Source organism: Pectinophora gossypiella, chromosome 20 (genome assembly GCF_024362695.1).
Source record: "Pectinophora gossypiella chromosome 20, ilPecGoss1.1, whole genome shotgun sequence".
NCBI lineage: Eukaryota > Metazoa > Arthropoda > Insecta > Lepidoptera > Gelechiidae > Pectinophora > Pectinophora gossypiella.
The window spans coordinates 2227116-2243975 of record NC_065423.1 but is presented as its reverse complement, the minus strand read 5'-3'; the positions used below and the strand labels follow the sequence as shown (position 1 = coordinate 2243975).

The following is a 16860-nucleotide window of genomic DNA, read 5'->3' as shown; positions in this document are numbered from 1 at the left end:
GAAGAAAAACGGAGAAATGTATGTATGATTTGAATGACCATCATTATCTCACTTTCATGCTACTTCAATACATGTAAACAGATGACGAGCGATGGTAAAATAAATGCTATGTACGCTTCGATCGTATTATATCGGTAGATGCACAGTTCCATGCAAAAATCAAACAAAACTTCGTCCCCGCGTCAATAGGGTAGTTTCCAACTAGTCAAATCAGTAACTTTTTACTAAACGAGATTACTATGGAATTTGTATGAAAAAACAACCTGTGACGTGTTAGAAAAGCGTGACAAAATGTCGCACTTATTATTAAATTTTTCTTCATTAAATAGAATGGGGACCCCCGCTCCGGGTCTTACTTGGCTCAGAGGTTGTCCGTGGCAATCCAGCGCGGTAACGCTGCTAGTGTCATGGGCACTTTTGGGCCGAGTTTGACACGGAGTGGGTTCTAGGTTAAGTAATTTTAAGTTCGGTTATTTCACGTCTTTTTTGTAATACTTGACACCTTTAGATCTGTCATTATTTAGTTATCAGAATTTCATAATTTATCTTTGATCTAGGAAACCACCCAATTCTGATGTATTATATACCATTTCAAGTATTTTACAAACGTTTTAATGTGTCGTACAGTTTAGTCTAATTTAAACATTCAGTAACTGAGACAACTATGCAGATTTCAGTAACACAGTTGGCTCGACCATTATAGACGGCGATACGGCTCACCACCTATCTCGTTGGTCTAATAGAAATCTCGTTGAGGTGTACTCAGTTCATCTTGAGATGGATGTACCTCAGACTACGCCAATTGGGGTATAGTCGTGAGCTTATGTTATAACCCGACGCATGAATATGCACGAAACGGGGCGAATCGCTGTAATAACACCTCGTCTTGAAAGTGACATTTTTGAAGCGGAAACATGCATCTAACAATACATAATCATGATCGAAGTTTATATGGTTTAAAAAACAGTATTACAATGGTGATTCTAGCAGACACTTTATTTTAAGTTATACCTGTCATTCAATAATAACCCGAACGAATCAAATAGGCATCTCCCTGGTTTGACGTGTGTTTTATACACTTTTAGCCTGTCTATTACTCCGTCTTTTTCCTTTTCAGCGGCTAATAAAATTATAGATATAACTTAAAACAAAATTAGGAGGCGTCTGCAGGAATCAAGCACCATTATGCCTTTATATAGGCTAATCTGTTTAGAGAAATTGGCGTAAAAACGTATGTATTTTTATAGTTTTGAATGTAAATGTCAATATATGTATACCTAACTTGTTAATAAGGAAGATAAATCCTATGAACAGATTAGTATTTAAAACATTACATACACACAAATTACCAATTGACGACTATGGAATAAAAAACATAGATATAATTAATGCATACGAGAAATTATATTTAATACTTTTCAACGCACTTGCTGACTTGCACACTTGCTTGCTTGTAGCTCTTACTGCATCGCTTTTAGGTTCATAAAGCACTCCATAAAACACGCGTGTGTTTTAATTACATTATCGCGCTATCCTTTTTAGTTACAGTTTTAAAAATCAATCTCACCACAGAATAAATAGCAAAATAATGTACTACTTATAACAAGTACATTTATTTAAAAAGATTGGTCGTTTGAATATTTAAATAAGATAATTACCCCCTAAGTCTATTTTTAAACATATTTCATTGTTTTTTATGTTTTCCGTCGCCATTTAATCGATTTAGAAGCTCAAATAAGTTGTTGGCATTCAAATTCACACTAATATTATAAATGCGAAAGTAACTCTGACTAAAGTAACTCGGAAAGTAACTCTGTGTGAAAAGGCTTTCACGTTTAAGCTGAACCGATTTAGATGAAATTTGGTATGGAGATAGTTTGAGACCAAGGGAAGAACATAGGGTAGTCTTTAGGCTGAAAAACACCCCTTTGAGGGCTGAAAAAGGAATGGAAACGTGCCGCGCGCGATGACCGGAGTCCATGCGGAAAGCAAGTACTAAATAAAATTGGAATTTATCTAATGTTACTAATAATAAATGTATTACTTTGTGTTTAGAAAGAAGTATTAAATTTATAAGATAACCCCTAGTCGTCAATTGATTGCCATGTTGTACCAGAGAACACGACAGTACCTTGTTTATGATCGACTCGCTCATATGTCTCTGAAGTTACATAAACAACATTAATATACACTGCTGATACGAGATTATTAAATTATTTATAACTAGAGATGCGCCGAATATTCGGTAGCAAAACCGAATATTCGGTATTCGGTTTCGGTGTCGCATATACATATCAACATAAACAACCTATAGTATATGTCCCACTGCTGGGCACAGGCCTCCCCTCAATCAGCCGGAGGTAATCATTACAATCTTGTAACCTTTAAAATAGGCATTTACTAGATAAGCGTGCACCGCCTTAGGCCACATCGTCACCTAGAATCAGGTAAGATAATGGTCAAACTCAAACCTATTTTTTATTTAAAAAACAGCAATGTTTGTATAAATTGAACTGGTTGTTTTGGTTACTTCCTGAGATAGTATGAGCAAAATAACGAATTTTGATTTACCATAGTCGTAGCGCGAAACGGCGAAGCCGAATAGTTCGGCCAAATATTCGGTTCAGTAATAGCTTAACCGAATAATATTCAGTATCCGGTTAAGTCAGTATTCGGCGCATCTCTAATTACATCCTTAAAGACTTCCAAACTTCGGAAGGATTTTAGGAATTCAGTTTGTCCATGTGATTTTTTTGGAGGTACAATACGCAATATATATTTATCGCATGTTTTTTCTAAAGAGTTGGCTACAAATCAGGGCGTCAGACACATATCCGATTCGATTTGGAAAGTTCATTTTTACTATTGCTCCTAGAGAACAGTGTCTTACGAGGACAACGTATATAGGTCGATCTTTGAACACTTTCCGTAAACGCAAAAATATCCTAAATCTTTTGTCCTTTGCAAATATCCAGTTAAAAAAATAATTAAAGCACATAATAACGGGTTCTTACCGCGTTTAAATGGGGATATGAGACTCCCGATATTTCGACACTGTTGCAAGTGCCATGATCACGGGATAACCGCGTAAACTTAAAACAATGTATCCAGTTAAAACTTACGTAAGTTGGCCGCGTACATAAGTTCCAACTGGATATTAGTAAAAAGACAAATGATTCTAGGATATTTTTGCATTTACGGTAATGATCTAATGATATTGACCATCGGTGTTCGAAGATCCACCCGAATAGTTTGAAGTTAGGTCTGCCAATTCGGTATTCGACGACGACGCGACTGCAGCAGCGCGACTAATTTGATCACCCTTAATGTCAAAAGGACAATGCTCAAAAGAAAAACCCAGAAACTTAATGTTATTAACCCGAAAGTAGTGCCAATTCATCAGTCATAATGTGTTATTCTTCTTCATGGGAGTTATTATAACTTATGAGGTTGATTACTAACCTCAGCAACGACTAAGGTCCTGTGCCGAGGTTTTTGTTGCAGCTTCTTTTCCCCGGCTATACAGGTTGTGAGAAGCTGCAGTAGTTTTAGGCGGATGAGACGTTCGTTATGTAAAAATTGACGATTCAAAGTGTAACTATGTTACCTACAGAATAAAGATAATTTTGAATTTGAATTGAATAGTGTCAGGATTAATATCTTATTTTTTTTTTTTTTTTTTTTTAATTTATTTATATCATGTATTACATAATTAGGTAAACCACTGATACCGTTAAACCACAATACGGTTTGTCTCGGTACCAGTCTCCTCAGTTCGTTCGTCTCACAAATATCAGTAAGTTTTATTATCTAAAGATGATAATAAAACCTATATCAAACTAACCTCACATAAAGAATAACAAGTTGCTATGTTCATCGTAATGATCGTTCGACAAAAGAATGCTAGGATAGGTATCATTCAATGTTACGATAGTGTGCGTAATGAGTGAAACCCGTTTGGTGACTACAGGATGCTACTTTTAACTTTGAATTATTTTTATTATTTTTTTTACTTTCAAAAGTAGTATATTATACTATTTAATATGATATTATTTTATTTGTTCCAAATAATAGGTTTTTACTATAGCTTGTATATTATTACCATTTATTTTATTTTATTATATCAGTGTAAGTAATACTGATTGAACCCATGCGGTTTAAACTCATTATAATGCTCGCATTAGTACTGACTGCCGCGATCGACGATGATTTGGGTAGGGTAAATCAGGGATAGTTGGCCGTACTTTTTATTAGGCCCTGTTAAAGAAAAACCTTACGCGTTACTGCAAATATAGCGTCCATACATTTTGAGTACATTATTTTTACATTAAAATCAGTGTTACATTCACAGACTTTATAATTTATAATATATAACCGTTTTCACCTATCGATTGGAATTTCGGGTTTTTATCCATACATTTTGAGCATTCTCCTTTACCCCTAATAAGCTCTGTATACAGGGTTAGTGACACCGTACCGAAAAAAAAAATTAAATTAAAACGTCTACTTGATTGTACTAAAAACGATGGTAGGAAATGTTAAGATTTTGGCATTTTGCTACGCCGCAACGTCATGAGCAATGTCATGTACCCACTTTAGAACCCTGTCGCACTATCATATTTGACATTTAATGAGACTTACGGTTTAATTTGTCTTCAAAGTGTATACATATTAGTACTCGTGACCGTACATTGATGGTATTTAATTATTTGTCAATTTTATTTTAAATTTGGGTTCTACGCAGCATAAAACACAATTTAGGACTGAAAATAATTTTACTAAAATTTTCATGAATTTTCCGACAGGATATTCCACTTGATATGATCTGAATCATGCTCCAAAGTTTTCGTTACGGTGTCACCTGTAAAGTGTCTGTTGTCTAGTGTGTCGGTAGTGGGACTCACTTCTTTTTGTTTTTGGGCTGCGCGCGTGGAGGCGTGTTGGGGCGGCCCATGTTGAGACCGGAGTACAGCTTGCGCTTGTCCGCTGGCTTCAAGATCTGGAACGAGCACATCAGCGTCTCGTCCACTGACATTAGCGCACCTGGAAAATATACCAAAACATAAATATATGAAAAAAGATTATTTCCTATGTAAGGTCAGAGAAGACTAATTTATTTAATGACACAAAACACAATTTGTTAATAAGAAAACAGATAAAAAAGAAAAGGTACAAGTAAGTTCAATTAGATATTATTTTTGTTGGTAGTACCGAATTCAGTCTGAATGATGAAAAAAAGGCAAATATCTCTATCATCATGATCATTACTAATTTAAGAGCCACGCTCTTGTCGGTGTAGCATTCCTCTCAATGTTACTTTTTCGGGAAAAATAAGGCAGTGGTTTCCCTCTTGTCTTCTGCCCAACAAATGTTCATGTTTTATTGTATTGTTTTGTAAGTATTATTGTATTTCTTTCATGTATTTGTAGATACACTGCACACACACACGCTTTTAATATATGTTTTTGTAAACTACTTTGTTTTCATAGTATAAGTAAATATTATTATGTATTCATTCAAGTTGTATTTGTGGGAGACACGGCTTCCGTGCCTCACTTAGCAGGGTCCACAGAATACCAGCGTCGTGGCCGCGGCTTATGCTGAGTGAGGCCCTTTTATAAAGGACACCACCACCATCGTTGACCAGTCCATACACTCAATTATTTGTATTTCTCGTGTATGTTGTTTTTATTATGTGTTTTGTTTGATTGTAAGTTGTGTGTTACTCCGTGTTTTAAATTATATATTTGTTTTGTATTTGTTACTGTGGTGTCCCTTTATAATAAACGTTTATAATAAACGTTTCTTTCTTTCTTTCTTTCAAATGTTTATCAAGTCACATAAAAAAAACAACCCTTTTCCAACTGTTGTCATTGTTTATAAGGGTTCTGTTCGCTTTAAAGTACAGAATCGTACAAAGTAAGATCAAGCGACCCACTGCCATAACCTATAAAATCAATTAATGCACCACCTACAGAAAAAGCTCATTGAGGTGTAGGTATTTAGTTCGTCTTGCAATGGATATACCTCTGACTACCCCATTGGGACATAGTCGTGATATGCGTCCGACGGTAACTACTCATTTCAACAGACACCGCGGGGAACCAGTGAGTTCGTTTCGGGCACTAAATAAAAGTGTAATTACTGACCGGCGTTGTCGAACTCGCCGCAGTAGTTGGGCGCGGAGAAGAGCGTGACGAGTTGCCGCTTGGCAAAGAACTCGTAGCCGTCCTCGACCACCTGGTGCGCGCGGCAGATCAGGTCGAACTCGTGCTTCGACAAGAACTTGCCCACTACCTGCAATGCAACAGGAAAAACATCGATGAAAAAAAGTCGGGAAAATATATTTCTTATTTATTATTCTATTATTATTGCATATATTTCAAGTAACAATGACTCATGTAAGTGTTAGTAATAGACTTACACGCTAGGACACTTACGCTTACACGGAAACAATTTTTCGATGCTCAAAGCTCTTTACAAGTATTCTGGCCCACTGCCATATAATTGGGGAGTCATATCTGCCCGCGATAGTTTTCAACCACGCTTGAGTTAATTCCTTTGGGGTTCGGAGTAGGAGTCTACTATAAGACATGGCTGAATGGGCAAAGTTCCCTTTGCCTTGCCCTTCGGGAAAAACCAAAAAATCTGGTTGTACATGTACAAAGATACAACCAGAAATAACATAGGTATTAGAAATGACAAAGGAATTGTTTGATAAACAGTTATCGCTGATTCATACACGCATCTAGATAACTGTGAAATGTTATCAAATTGTACAGAAATACTTCAAGTACGTAGGTACTTCACAAAGAAACAGCAAAAATATTATCATAAGTCTTAAAGCGTAATATTTTGTTTATCCCGGTGAGGTCATATCACAAAAATCACTTTGTGATCCCTAGTTTGGTTAGGACATTACAGGCTGATCACCTGATTGTCCAAAAAGTACGATGATCTGTGTTTCGGAAGGCACGTTAATCCGTTGGTCCCGGTTACTATTTACTGATGTAAGTACTTAGTCGTTACATGAGCCATGTCAGGGGCCTTTGGCGTCTCAATATGCACGGTATTACCTCAGTGCCGAAGGTGAAGCTGACGCCGCGGTCGTTCTCTCCCCAGCCGGCGGTGTCCTTGTCCGGGTCGGACCACAGCAGGTCGCAGAGCAGCCCCTGGTCCGGCACGTCAGTCGGCCGCATGATCCGCCGGATCTGTTCCATCGCTTGCAGGTCCGGTGAGAGACCGCCATGGCAGCAGAATATCTTCTCGTCCACTGTAACAAGATGAGACATTGTTGTAGATTACATTTTTCGTAATAACGTGTAGGCTCCTTACAATTTCCGGTCGATAGAGAGCATGTGCCCAGCTGTGGAACGTACCAATGCAGGCTATTTTATCATTTCCCTAGCATTATCTTGTTTTTTTTTTCACAGGATCCGTTTACCTAACGTAATGATTTGACAGGTCCAGTTTTTACAGAAGCGACTGCCTGTCCGACCTTCAAACCCGCGAAGGGAAAACCAGCCCAATACAGGTTAGGTTAGCATATCTCGGGAATGTGGTTTTCCTCATCATGTTTTCCTTTCCCGCTGAGCACGTGATAATCATTTATAATCCAAACATGAATTCTAAAGCTAATTCTAAGGTCATTGGTTTAGGCCCGTGCTGGGATTCGAACCTACGACCTCATGAGAGTCAAGCGTTCTTCCAACTGGGCTACCATGGCTCACTTTACATCCTAGCATCAGTATTGATATATAATATTTTTTTCAATTCATTGCATCGTTGTGTTACGGGTACAAATCCCGACTAAGGCTCTTAACCACTGAATTCGACAATGTTTAATTGAAAATGAAAATATTTTATTTCACTTTACAAGGTTAAGTTAGGGTTGATGACTCCTTTTAAGCATAAGAGCCAACGCTCGCCAACGCTCTTCCGTAGTAACAAGTGAAATTTGTAACATTAGGGTAAAAGTGAAACCTTACTACATGTACCTTATTGTGCTACATGGAATGCAATAAATAATTGAGAATTGAATTGAAAAAAAATATAATAAAAAGAAATAATACTAAGTAAATCTTAACTTAGGTTACAATTTCTAGCGATAGTACGAATGTGTGTGTGTTTGTGTGTGCGTGTGTGTGTGTGAAATTATGATAAGCTAAACTACAATTGGCTTAAGTTCTTTTTGTTATCCTTACAATACAATACAAATACACTTTATTGCACCAAACTAAAAATAAATAATTACAAAAAGTCTCTTAATTAAGTACATGGCAAATGGCGGCCTTATCGCTTAAAGCGATTTCTTCCAGGCAACCATAAGGTGAGGTAAAATGTAAAAAAATAATAATTGAAAGATTGCGGGTACAAACTATAAGTACAACTTATTACCAATAAAGTACAATTTCACCAACAAAATACATGCAAATAAATATATATAACATACTTACAAATATAATATATACCTAACCTATATACATAACCTAACATATATACCTACTTATATAAATAGTACACACAAAATAATAATTTATGAGTAACCACACTGACTATCCTATCCTTGTTTCCATGTAATAGTTAATAAGCTGTTGTTCACCTAAATAAATAAAATAAAAATGAAAATACTGCTGTCAAATTACGCGTAAAAGCATAAAATATCTATGCAGGGTAAACAGACACGGTATCGACTCTTGGCCGGTGTCCAACTAGTGACGGTTTATTCTGATGATCAAACGAGCTCATATCCTAACTTCTACAGCAAACAAGCACATTAGCATCGGTAAGGTTATGGCCGTTCAAGGACATAGGAATATTCCCATGAGTGCATTGCTTTCTATACATTTTATACTCGAACATTCCTTATAATAATTGGCTTCGGCCGCACGCATGCCTTCCCAAAGTCCAGGTCCATCCATAGGCCCGAGATATTGAAAAGGTAATATTATATTTATTAAAAGACTAATCAGATCCATTTTTTTTAACGTGAGTCCATTAGAGAAGGCAAGTTAATACTTTACGTGTCTTGAATATGAGAGATCGGTAAAAATGTAATCGGCCGTTATAAATGACAAATGGTATACCCTGGAATAATTCGATAATTTTTTTAAAATAATGGTACTTAAGAGCGCCGTATACTGTGAATAGAGGATCATAACTCAGACATAGTGGGCGCTGTTGTGGTTAAGTTTTATATAGCATTAGTAATTTTTATCGAACTGCTATTCTTAATTAAATTTAATCGCTCGCCTTCAACCCGCGTGCGAAAATATACATGTTAGTGTGCTGAACCATAATATTTACTTCCTTCACTATGTATGACCACATTTACTACAATAAATTTCATTTCATTTTCATTTAATTTCATCGTAACGAAAACTCTCGAGGGATGATTCAGGCCATGATTCTGAGTGAATATCAAGTGGAATTTTCCGTCGTAAAACTATGGAACGAAAAATAATGTAAAAAAACAAAATTGCTCATGAATTTTCCGACAGAAAAATCCACTTGATATCAACTCAGAATCATGGTCTGAATCATCCCCCTCAGTATTTGTTACGATGTTACTAACACCCTACCTACTTGTATGTACTTGAACAGGGTGTAATGGAAAATTACACTTGATAATTAACTCAGAATAATGAACTGAATCATCCCCCTCAGTATTTGTTATTATGTCACTAACATCCTGTATACCTGCCTCATCTTGCAAATGACAAGTTCTGATGAGCGGAGTACATATTTTCGAACGTGTCTTGAAAGCGAACGATTCAAAAATAAGGCCTGGACGGAGTTTAATTTGTAAAATTAGATACCTACAGTTTTTTATTTATTCACAATATTTTAATAAAATAAGGTAATTAATAAGGACGTCAAAACCAAGTGACTTTGCAATTTGTCTTTTGGGGACACTGTGAAGGTTTAATTTTTAATAAGAAAATTTGGACCCATAAACAGTCTATTACGTCCCATTGCTGGGCACAGGCCGTCCCTCAATCAACCGGAGGGGATTTAGAGCATATTCCATCGCGCTCCTCCTATGCTATCAACTGTCAACCCATAAACATGATATAAACAACCTATGTGTATACGTCCCGCTGCTGGGCACAGGCTCCCCTCAACCCATAAAAAGGGAATATTGAAAGTAAAGTGGTATCAGATCCGTACAATTTATCGCCTAGCCGCGTGTTCAGATAAGGGCTTTGTAGCCTATAACCTATAACAGTGTTATTCACACTTCGGGTGCAAATTTCAGTAGCCATCGATTTTCCATTACGCCATTTCGATGATACTTGACGTCGTGTTTAAGGCAGCGTTTCCACCAAAGACGTGCGACGATGCGAGGGATGTGTTGTGTATGTTAACAAATATAGATGTTGTTTTAGGTTTACGCGGTTATTATCATAATTTAAACACATAATAACGGGTACTTACCGCGTTTAAATCAGGGATTCGGGATACTCATATCCCTGATTTAAACGCGGTAATAACCCGTTATTATGTGTTTTAACTATAGATGTGCCGAATATTCGTAATTGGCTTCCATATTAATAAATAATATACGATATTTGGTTATTAATTAATTTATTTATTTAGTTATTCGAGTCTATTTCTTTTTTTGCAATATACTTTATTTTTGCTAAAATTATCAGATACCAGTCAGTTAATATCTTATTTTTATTTTCATCTACCATCGCTGTTGTCGGAAATTCATATCGTGCAAAAATAATCTCGATAAGATGAAAAACATCACAATATCGGAAATATACTGAAATGCTATAAATATTTGAAGTTCAATAACTACCTCGTATTGATAGATTTATTAATACAATCTACGTCTTCTGAATGTCGAAGGTGGACAGTTGCTTCTCCCTTGGACTAGGAGCGAAATTGAGTAATTTTCATACAATTTTTTATCTCCTTTTTAACTCCTTAGTAGACGAATTTCCAAAAATCAGTTTTACTGCTAACTTCAACAAATTAAACAAAAAACATCTGTTCACATGGTACACTGTTTCAAAGTATCGCCCTTTACGTTTATTTGAAGAGAACGTAAAATAGGTTACACAAATAACTTTTGTACACTTTACAAAAGGTTTTCATTTTAATTAGATAGCTCCTGGGAATAACTTTGATGTAAATGTTTTGTGCCACGCTAAGTTATTAATGGAAAACATTCAACAGTTAGCATGGAGATTGAAATAGAAATTCTAATTTATTATTTTACTTTTTTCATCTTCATTTCAGATATTTTCCCGATCTTACAAGTACCTATTGTGCGTATACAGAATGTTAGTGACACCGCAAAGCAAAACCACGATGCCGAATTGATAGCAAGTGGAATTTCCGTGTCGAAAATTCATGAAAATTATAGAGGTTTTTTAAATTATTTTCAATCTCATATTGTGCTTTATGCTGCATGGAATCCAAATTTAAAATAAAAATGACAAATAATTTAAATCAAAATATTAATTAATCATTTAGAGAGAAAAAACCTACCATCGTTTTTATATTCTATATTTTTATATTTTATATTGTAATGGGTTTTGTTTTTGCCTTTACATAAACTGCCTATATACGTCCCACTGCTGGGCACAGGCCTCCCCTCAATCATCCGGAGGGGGTATGGAGCATACTCCACCACGCTGCTCCACTGCGGGTTGGTGGAGAGTATAAGAAATTTTTGCCTTTAATAAAGAATTATTATTTAGTACAAAAGACGTTCTTTTTCCGTTACGGTATCACGAACATCCTGTATTTTAAAAAAAAGACTTCGTGTTATTCGTACCATGAACTTGTTCGTATAAATCACACGTACACGAGCCAATGACGGTTGCTATTTCCGGATTCAACACTTCAGAATTCATCCCATTTTTCAAGTTCTGATTGTACGCAATACGCACGCTAGGACTGCGGGCAATACAGAGCGTGGAAATCAATCTGTATTCTGTAGCCACAGACTCGTGTACTAGCCACGTGCGCGCTAATCTCCCAGCATTGATGGCTTGACGTGCGTGGTTGACGGTGTCCATTGTTTCGTGTGGGAGTGTGGTAGTCTTCATGCGGTTCTGATCAACCCTCAATGGGTGTGTAAGACGCGTGTACTCGTATTAGACTAAAAAATGGCGAGCATGTTAATTACACAAGTTGTGCACGTCTGTAATTGGTGCAAGCACTAGCACTAGCCTATAAGAAATTTATATTAATTGTTGTGTGTTTGTACTGTTGATGTGCCTAATAAATAAATAAATAAAATGGCTGTTATCTTTGGATTGTTTTGATTTGGAAGTTTATTTTTTTTTACAGGGACCGCAGACAAAACAAAATAATATTTACATATAAATTTCAAATGAAGGACTATCCAATCGGTGTTCCCCAAAAACACGATAGATGATGTTGTTAAGATTTTTCTTCGTGTAAACTTCTAATTTCATGGATAACAGGATAATATGCACCTTTTATTTTTGTTTTTGGGTATAAATGATGACCCTTTTGATGAAAAGTGAACAACGCCATCTATCGTGTGTTTGGGGAACGTCGATTGGAAAATCTCTCATCGATACCTCCACGCGTTCCCGAGAAAAACGGTCCTAACAGACAGACGAACGGACAACAGAGTGATCCTATAAGGTTCCGTATTTGTTTTGAGGTTCGGAACCCTAAAAAGAAGGAAACCAGTGTGAATTGGTTTAAGGTTAGGTCTTCAGATTCAGTCTATGCATTCCAAATGACAAATATGGGCCCTTAGAATATATTTAGGCTGTCGTGTTTCTTATGATTTTCCTTATTATGGTTGTCAGTTCCTATAAATACTCAATCTTCTAACGTGTGGGTTGCGGATTACCGACCACATCAACCCTGATGTCAGGGTTATTATTGCGACGGTCAAGGCCCCTGACTTGACAAGCAGGTGCTATTTTGTCAGATGCTCTAAAGACTTAGGTACTTACATCAGTATACTAAATAATGAGTGAGTATTATTATTATCGATCTTATCGTGATCTTGGAGGCGTGTCTGTAACATCTCTCGATGACCAGCACGTGTATAAAACGTGCAGACTGTTGTTATGGGTAGACTATTGAGGTTCATTCAAACCGTTTGCGGTATTGACGATAGCAATTAATACGGCGACGACCGATATATGTTCTTAAAGACAAATATTACATATACATATTAAAGATGTTTTAGTTTAGTAACAGGAAGAGGAGGTCTTTGCCCAGCACGGAGACAATACAGCTGGAATGTAGTTTTGTGAGTGATAGTTTTGCAATTTATATAGGGTACTCATATTTAGGGTATGTACTCACACACAGAGACTGAGACTTGGTTAGGGGAGCTTAAGGTGGATATATGATCCACGCAGGATATTTTATTTTTCTCTGCCATACGCAATAATAATAATAAGGGTATGTAGTTTTCAAATACTGTTGAGACATAACCGAAATCCACTTCTTCTTCATGGGTTTGCTTGTAGGTAACTTACAACTTGATTATTAGTCCTATCATGAGGGGACTTTTTAAGGTTTCGTAGCCAAACGAAATCGTTATGTATTCGTCATGTCTATCCGTCCGTATGTCTTGGTCACTTTTTTAATGTTTGGACGACAAACAGTCTAACGGGCCACCTGAAGGTAAGTGGCCACTGACTGTGGACATCTGCAGCACCCTGGGTATTGCTTATGTATTAATTGGTCTGGGAACTGGTATAAGGCAGCCACATTACTAAATAGGGTATTTGTCTGGGTCAAAGATAAATTATAAAATGCTAATCTAGAAATATAAGCCAGTCTGACATGATCAAAAAACAATCTCATTTTACTTTACGACTTATTTTCGAATTTTAATAACGCTTTTATTGATGACGTCACAGGACAGTATTTCCATACAAACTCCAAAGAAAACTTTCGTTTTGACGTTTCGTTTTGTCAAATAGCCTATTGTATAACAATATTTTATGTGTTTTTTTTTTTAAGAACGTCTAGGCCCTCTTTGTGCCGAGGTTTTTCTTGCAGCTTCTTTTCCCCGGCTATACAGGTTATAGTCTTAGGCGGATAAGACGTTCGTTATGTAAAAATGTCGATTCAAAGTGTACGAAAACTATGTTACCTACTGAATAAAGATTAAAGATATTTTGAATTAAACTTTCAAATAAAATATATAAAATTACAAGCAACGATTGGTATCCATTATCGTCATACAAACATTGTCAAAGAAAAAATGACCTATTGCAGGCGGAAGGACACGTCTAGCATTTCTTAATAGCAATTAGCTATTCTTAGACCATTTCCTAGCATGCCACATAAAAAAGCAATGATGCTATGCCCAAGGCAACGAATTATGCGACTCTTTTATCTGAGAAACTTTATTAAAAAAGCAATAAACGTTCTTACGTGGGAGAAAATAAAAAGTGGCTGAAAAACTGGATTTTCTGATGCCATTGTTGAGCAAGTGGACGAAAAAATAAAAAAGCTATTGTGTTTCGCACGTGTCAGGATCACATGTTTTGTTATTTTTCCTCAAGCCCGGTGTAAAAGTTGAAATTGTTTTATCTGGATTTTAATCAATACAGTTAGATGAAACTAAAATGAATGGGCATGCATCGAGGAGGGATGAGAGGCATATTACGAGGAAAGTTATGAGTATAAATCGTGGCTGATTTTGCAAACTGACGTATCTGCAATATTTTTGATAAATATGACTATAGAAAAAGGTGCAAATTAGATGCGCCCAAATTTTCAGAAACGTCGTTCGCGACATCAGCGACGAAATGTGGATGCATATTGTGGTAACATAATAGAAGGAAAGAGAGGAAGGGGAAGACCAAGAAGAGCTTACATGGAACAGATTAAAGAAAAGGTTAACGTTGTGTCTTATAGGGAAGTCAAGGAATTGGCCTTTGATAGACTGAAATGGAAAATGCTACACCGACAAGAGCGTGGCTCTTAAATTGATGATGATGATTGTGGTAGGGGAGGACCCAAGAAAATGTGAATGAATGATAATAATATGTGTGAAAGGTATGAGTACTGAGATCACCGTTGGCAAAGGGGATTGGAATAGGAATACATGCTGTGCCGACCCCACTTAGAGTGAGATAGAAGCAGGATGATAGTTAGAGAAAACTTCTACGATGGAGTGGGAGCGAATATCATATCGTAAAATCCGATAGAGGGATTGTGTTCTTTGTAACATGATGGTCAATTGTTGAGGGCGATAGGCTGATCCCTTGTCACTTAAGGTTCATAATAGGTATACATTTTAGGACCATTTGAGTTGTCTTCTTTACTTGTGGCCCTGCTCACCCCATTAGGGATAACAAACGTGAGTTTAAGTATGCAGACAATTTGAGGAAGACTTAAACCCACAGCCAGACAAAATTCCTGGAATAAAGCTTTAAGTAAATAAGTAACCTTACAAAAGATCGATACATACATACATACATACATACATAAACTCACGCCCGTAATCCCAAATGGGGTGGGCAGAGCCACAAGTAATCAAAGACAACTACAATCGAAGACAAAAGATCGATATTGGAATATTTATCCGATTATTATATCTTATATCGTGTGGGTTGTGAGGTCAATTACCAACCTCATCAACCCTGGTGTCAGGGTTATTATTGAGCCGCCAAAGGCCCCTGACATGGCTCATGTAACGACTACTTACTTACATCAGTAAGTATTAACCGGGATCAACGGCTTAGCGTGCCTTCCGAAGCACGGATCATCTTACTTTTTGGACAATTAGGTGATCAGCCTGTAATGTCCTAACCAAACTAGGGATCACAAAGTGATTTTTGTGATATATCCCCACCGGGATTCGAACCCGGGACCTCCGGATCGTGAGCCCAACGCTCAACCACTGGACCACGGAGGCCGTTATTTATCCGATAAACAATTAGCTTGATTTTATTAAACGGTATTTTATTTGAAACTATAAATAATACGTGCACGAGTTTAAAGATTAAAAAAAAAAACCCGAGCACGTTTACGTTTTGAAGCAAATAACAACATTTACTCAAGTCTTTGCCTCGTGTAACCACTGTGGTACAAACAATGATCCCAAAATGTGAAAGTTTTGAATTTATTTACTTAATGCAAATGGATATACAGTTTTGAGCCGTAGCTAAACCATGACTGGTTTGTCTCGTTGCTAGTTTGCCTGGCATGTGTCAAATTGAATCCCTGATATCCCAGTTCGTAACGTGACTTATCGTAGTATCGTGTGTGTCTTTATTTTTTATTTTTTTAATGTATTGTGCGGGTACTCGCGTTTCACCGATCGGCGTGGGTTGAAAATCAGTGTTGCGCTCTGGGTATATTTTCACTGAACCCTGGCCATTTTGGGTGAACCGACGTGCGCGTATGAAACGATTGATGAATGTGGAGGAAGCAAAAGAAGTGTGTCAAGATCGAAGCTAATGGAATTCCATAGTCTGCTTACCCCGGTGAGAAATAGGCGTGAGTTTATGTATGCATTTTTAATTCAAAATTCAAAATTCACATTCAAAATTCAAAAATATCTTTATTCAGTAGGTAACATAGTTACACTTTGAATCGTCAATTTTACATAACGAACGTCTTATCCGCCTAAAACTACTGCAGCTTCTCACAACCTGTATAGCCGGGGAAAAGAAGCTGCAAGAAAAACCTCGGCACAGGGCCCTAGACGTTCTTTAAAAAAATAAACATAAAACATAAAATATTGGTGTACAATTGAGTAATTTAGCTGCCTAATATCAGTTCTCAGACAGTTAATCCCATGCATTCATACGAGGGGAGGTCAAAAAGTTCGCGGAATGGAGGGGTTGGAGGGGGTTGGTTTGCTCGTACAGGTAGCCGCTAGTTGCACAC

General features: G+C 36.8%; 1 protein-coding gene across 2 annotated transcripts in view; it reads right to left on the bottom strand.

Moving 5' to 3' along the window:
- LOC126375905 (serine/threonine-protein phosphatase alpha-2 isoform) overlaps positions 1 to 16860 on the bottom strand; it is a 74929-nt gene that overhangs the window by 2861 nt on the left and 55208 nt on the right. Inside the window, exons 5-8 of one of the 2 annotated variants that reach the window (XM_050022994.1) lie at positions 7077 to 7273; positions 6150 to 6297; positions 4905 to 5043; positions 2132 to 2161 (exon numbers count right to left, since the gene is read on the bottom strand). In XM_050022994.1, the coding sequence (XP_049878951.1) occupies positions 2152 to 2161; positions 4905 to 5043; positions 6150 to 6297; positions 7077 to 7273 (494 nt within the window). In that variant the 3' untranslated portion in view covers positions 2132 to 2151. The remainder of the gene's footprint in view (positions 1 to 2131; positions 2162 to 4904; positions 5044 to 6149; positions 6298 to 7076; positions 7274 to 16860) is intronic. The other variant, XM_050022995.1, reaches the window with a different exon arrangement.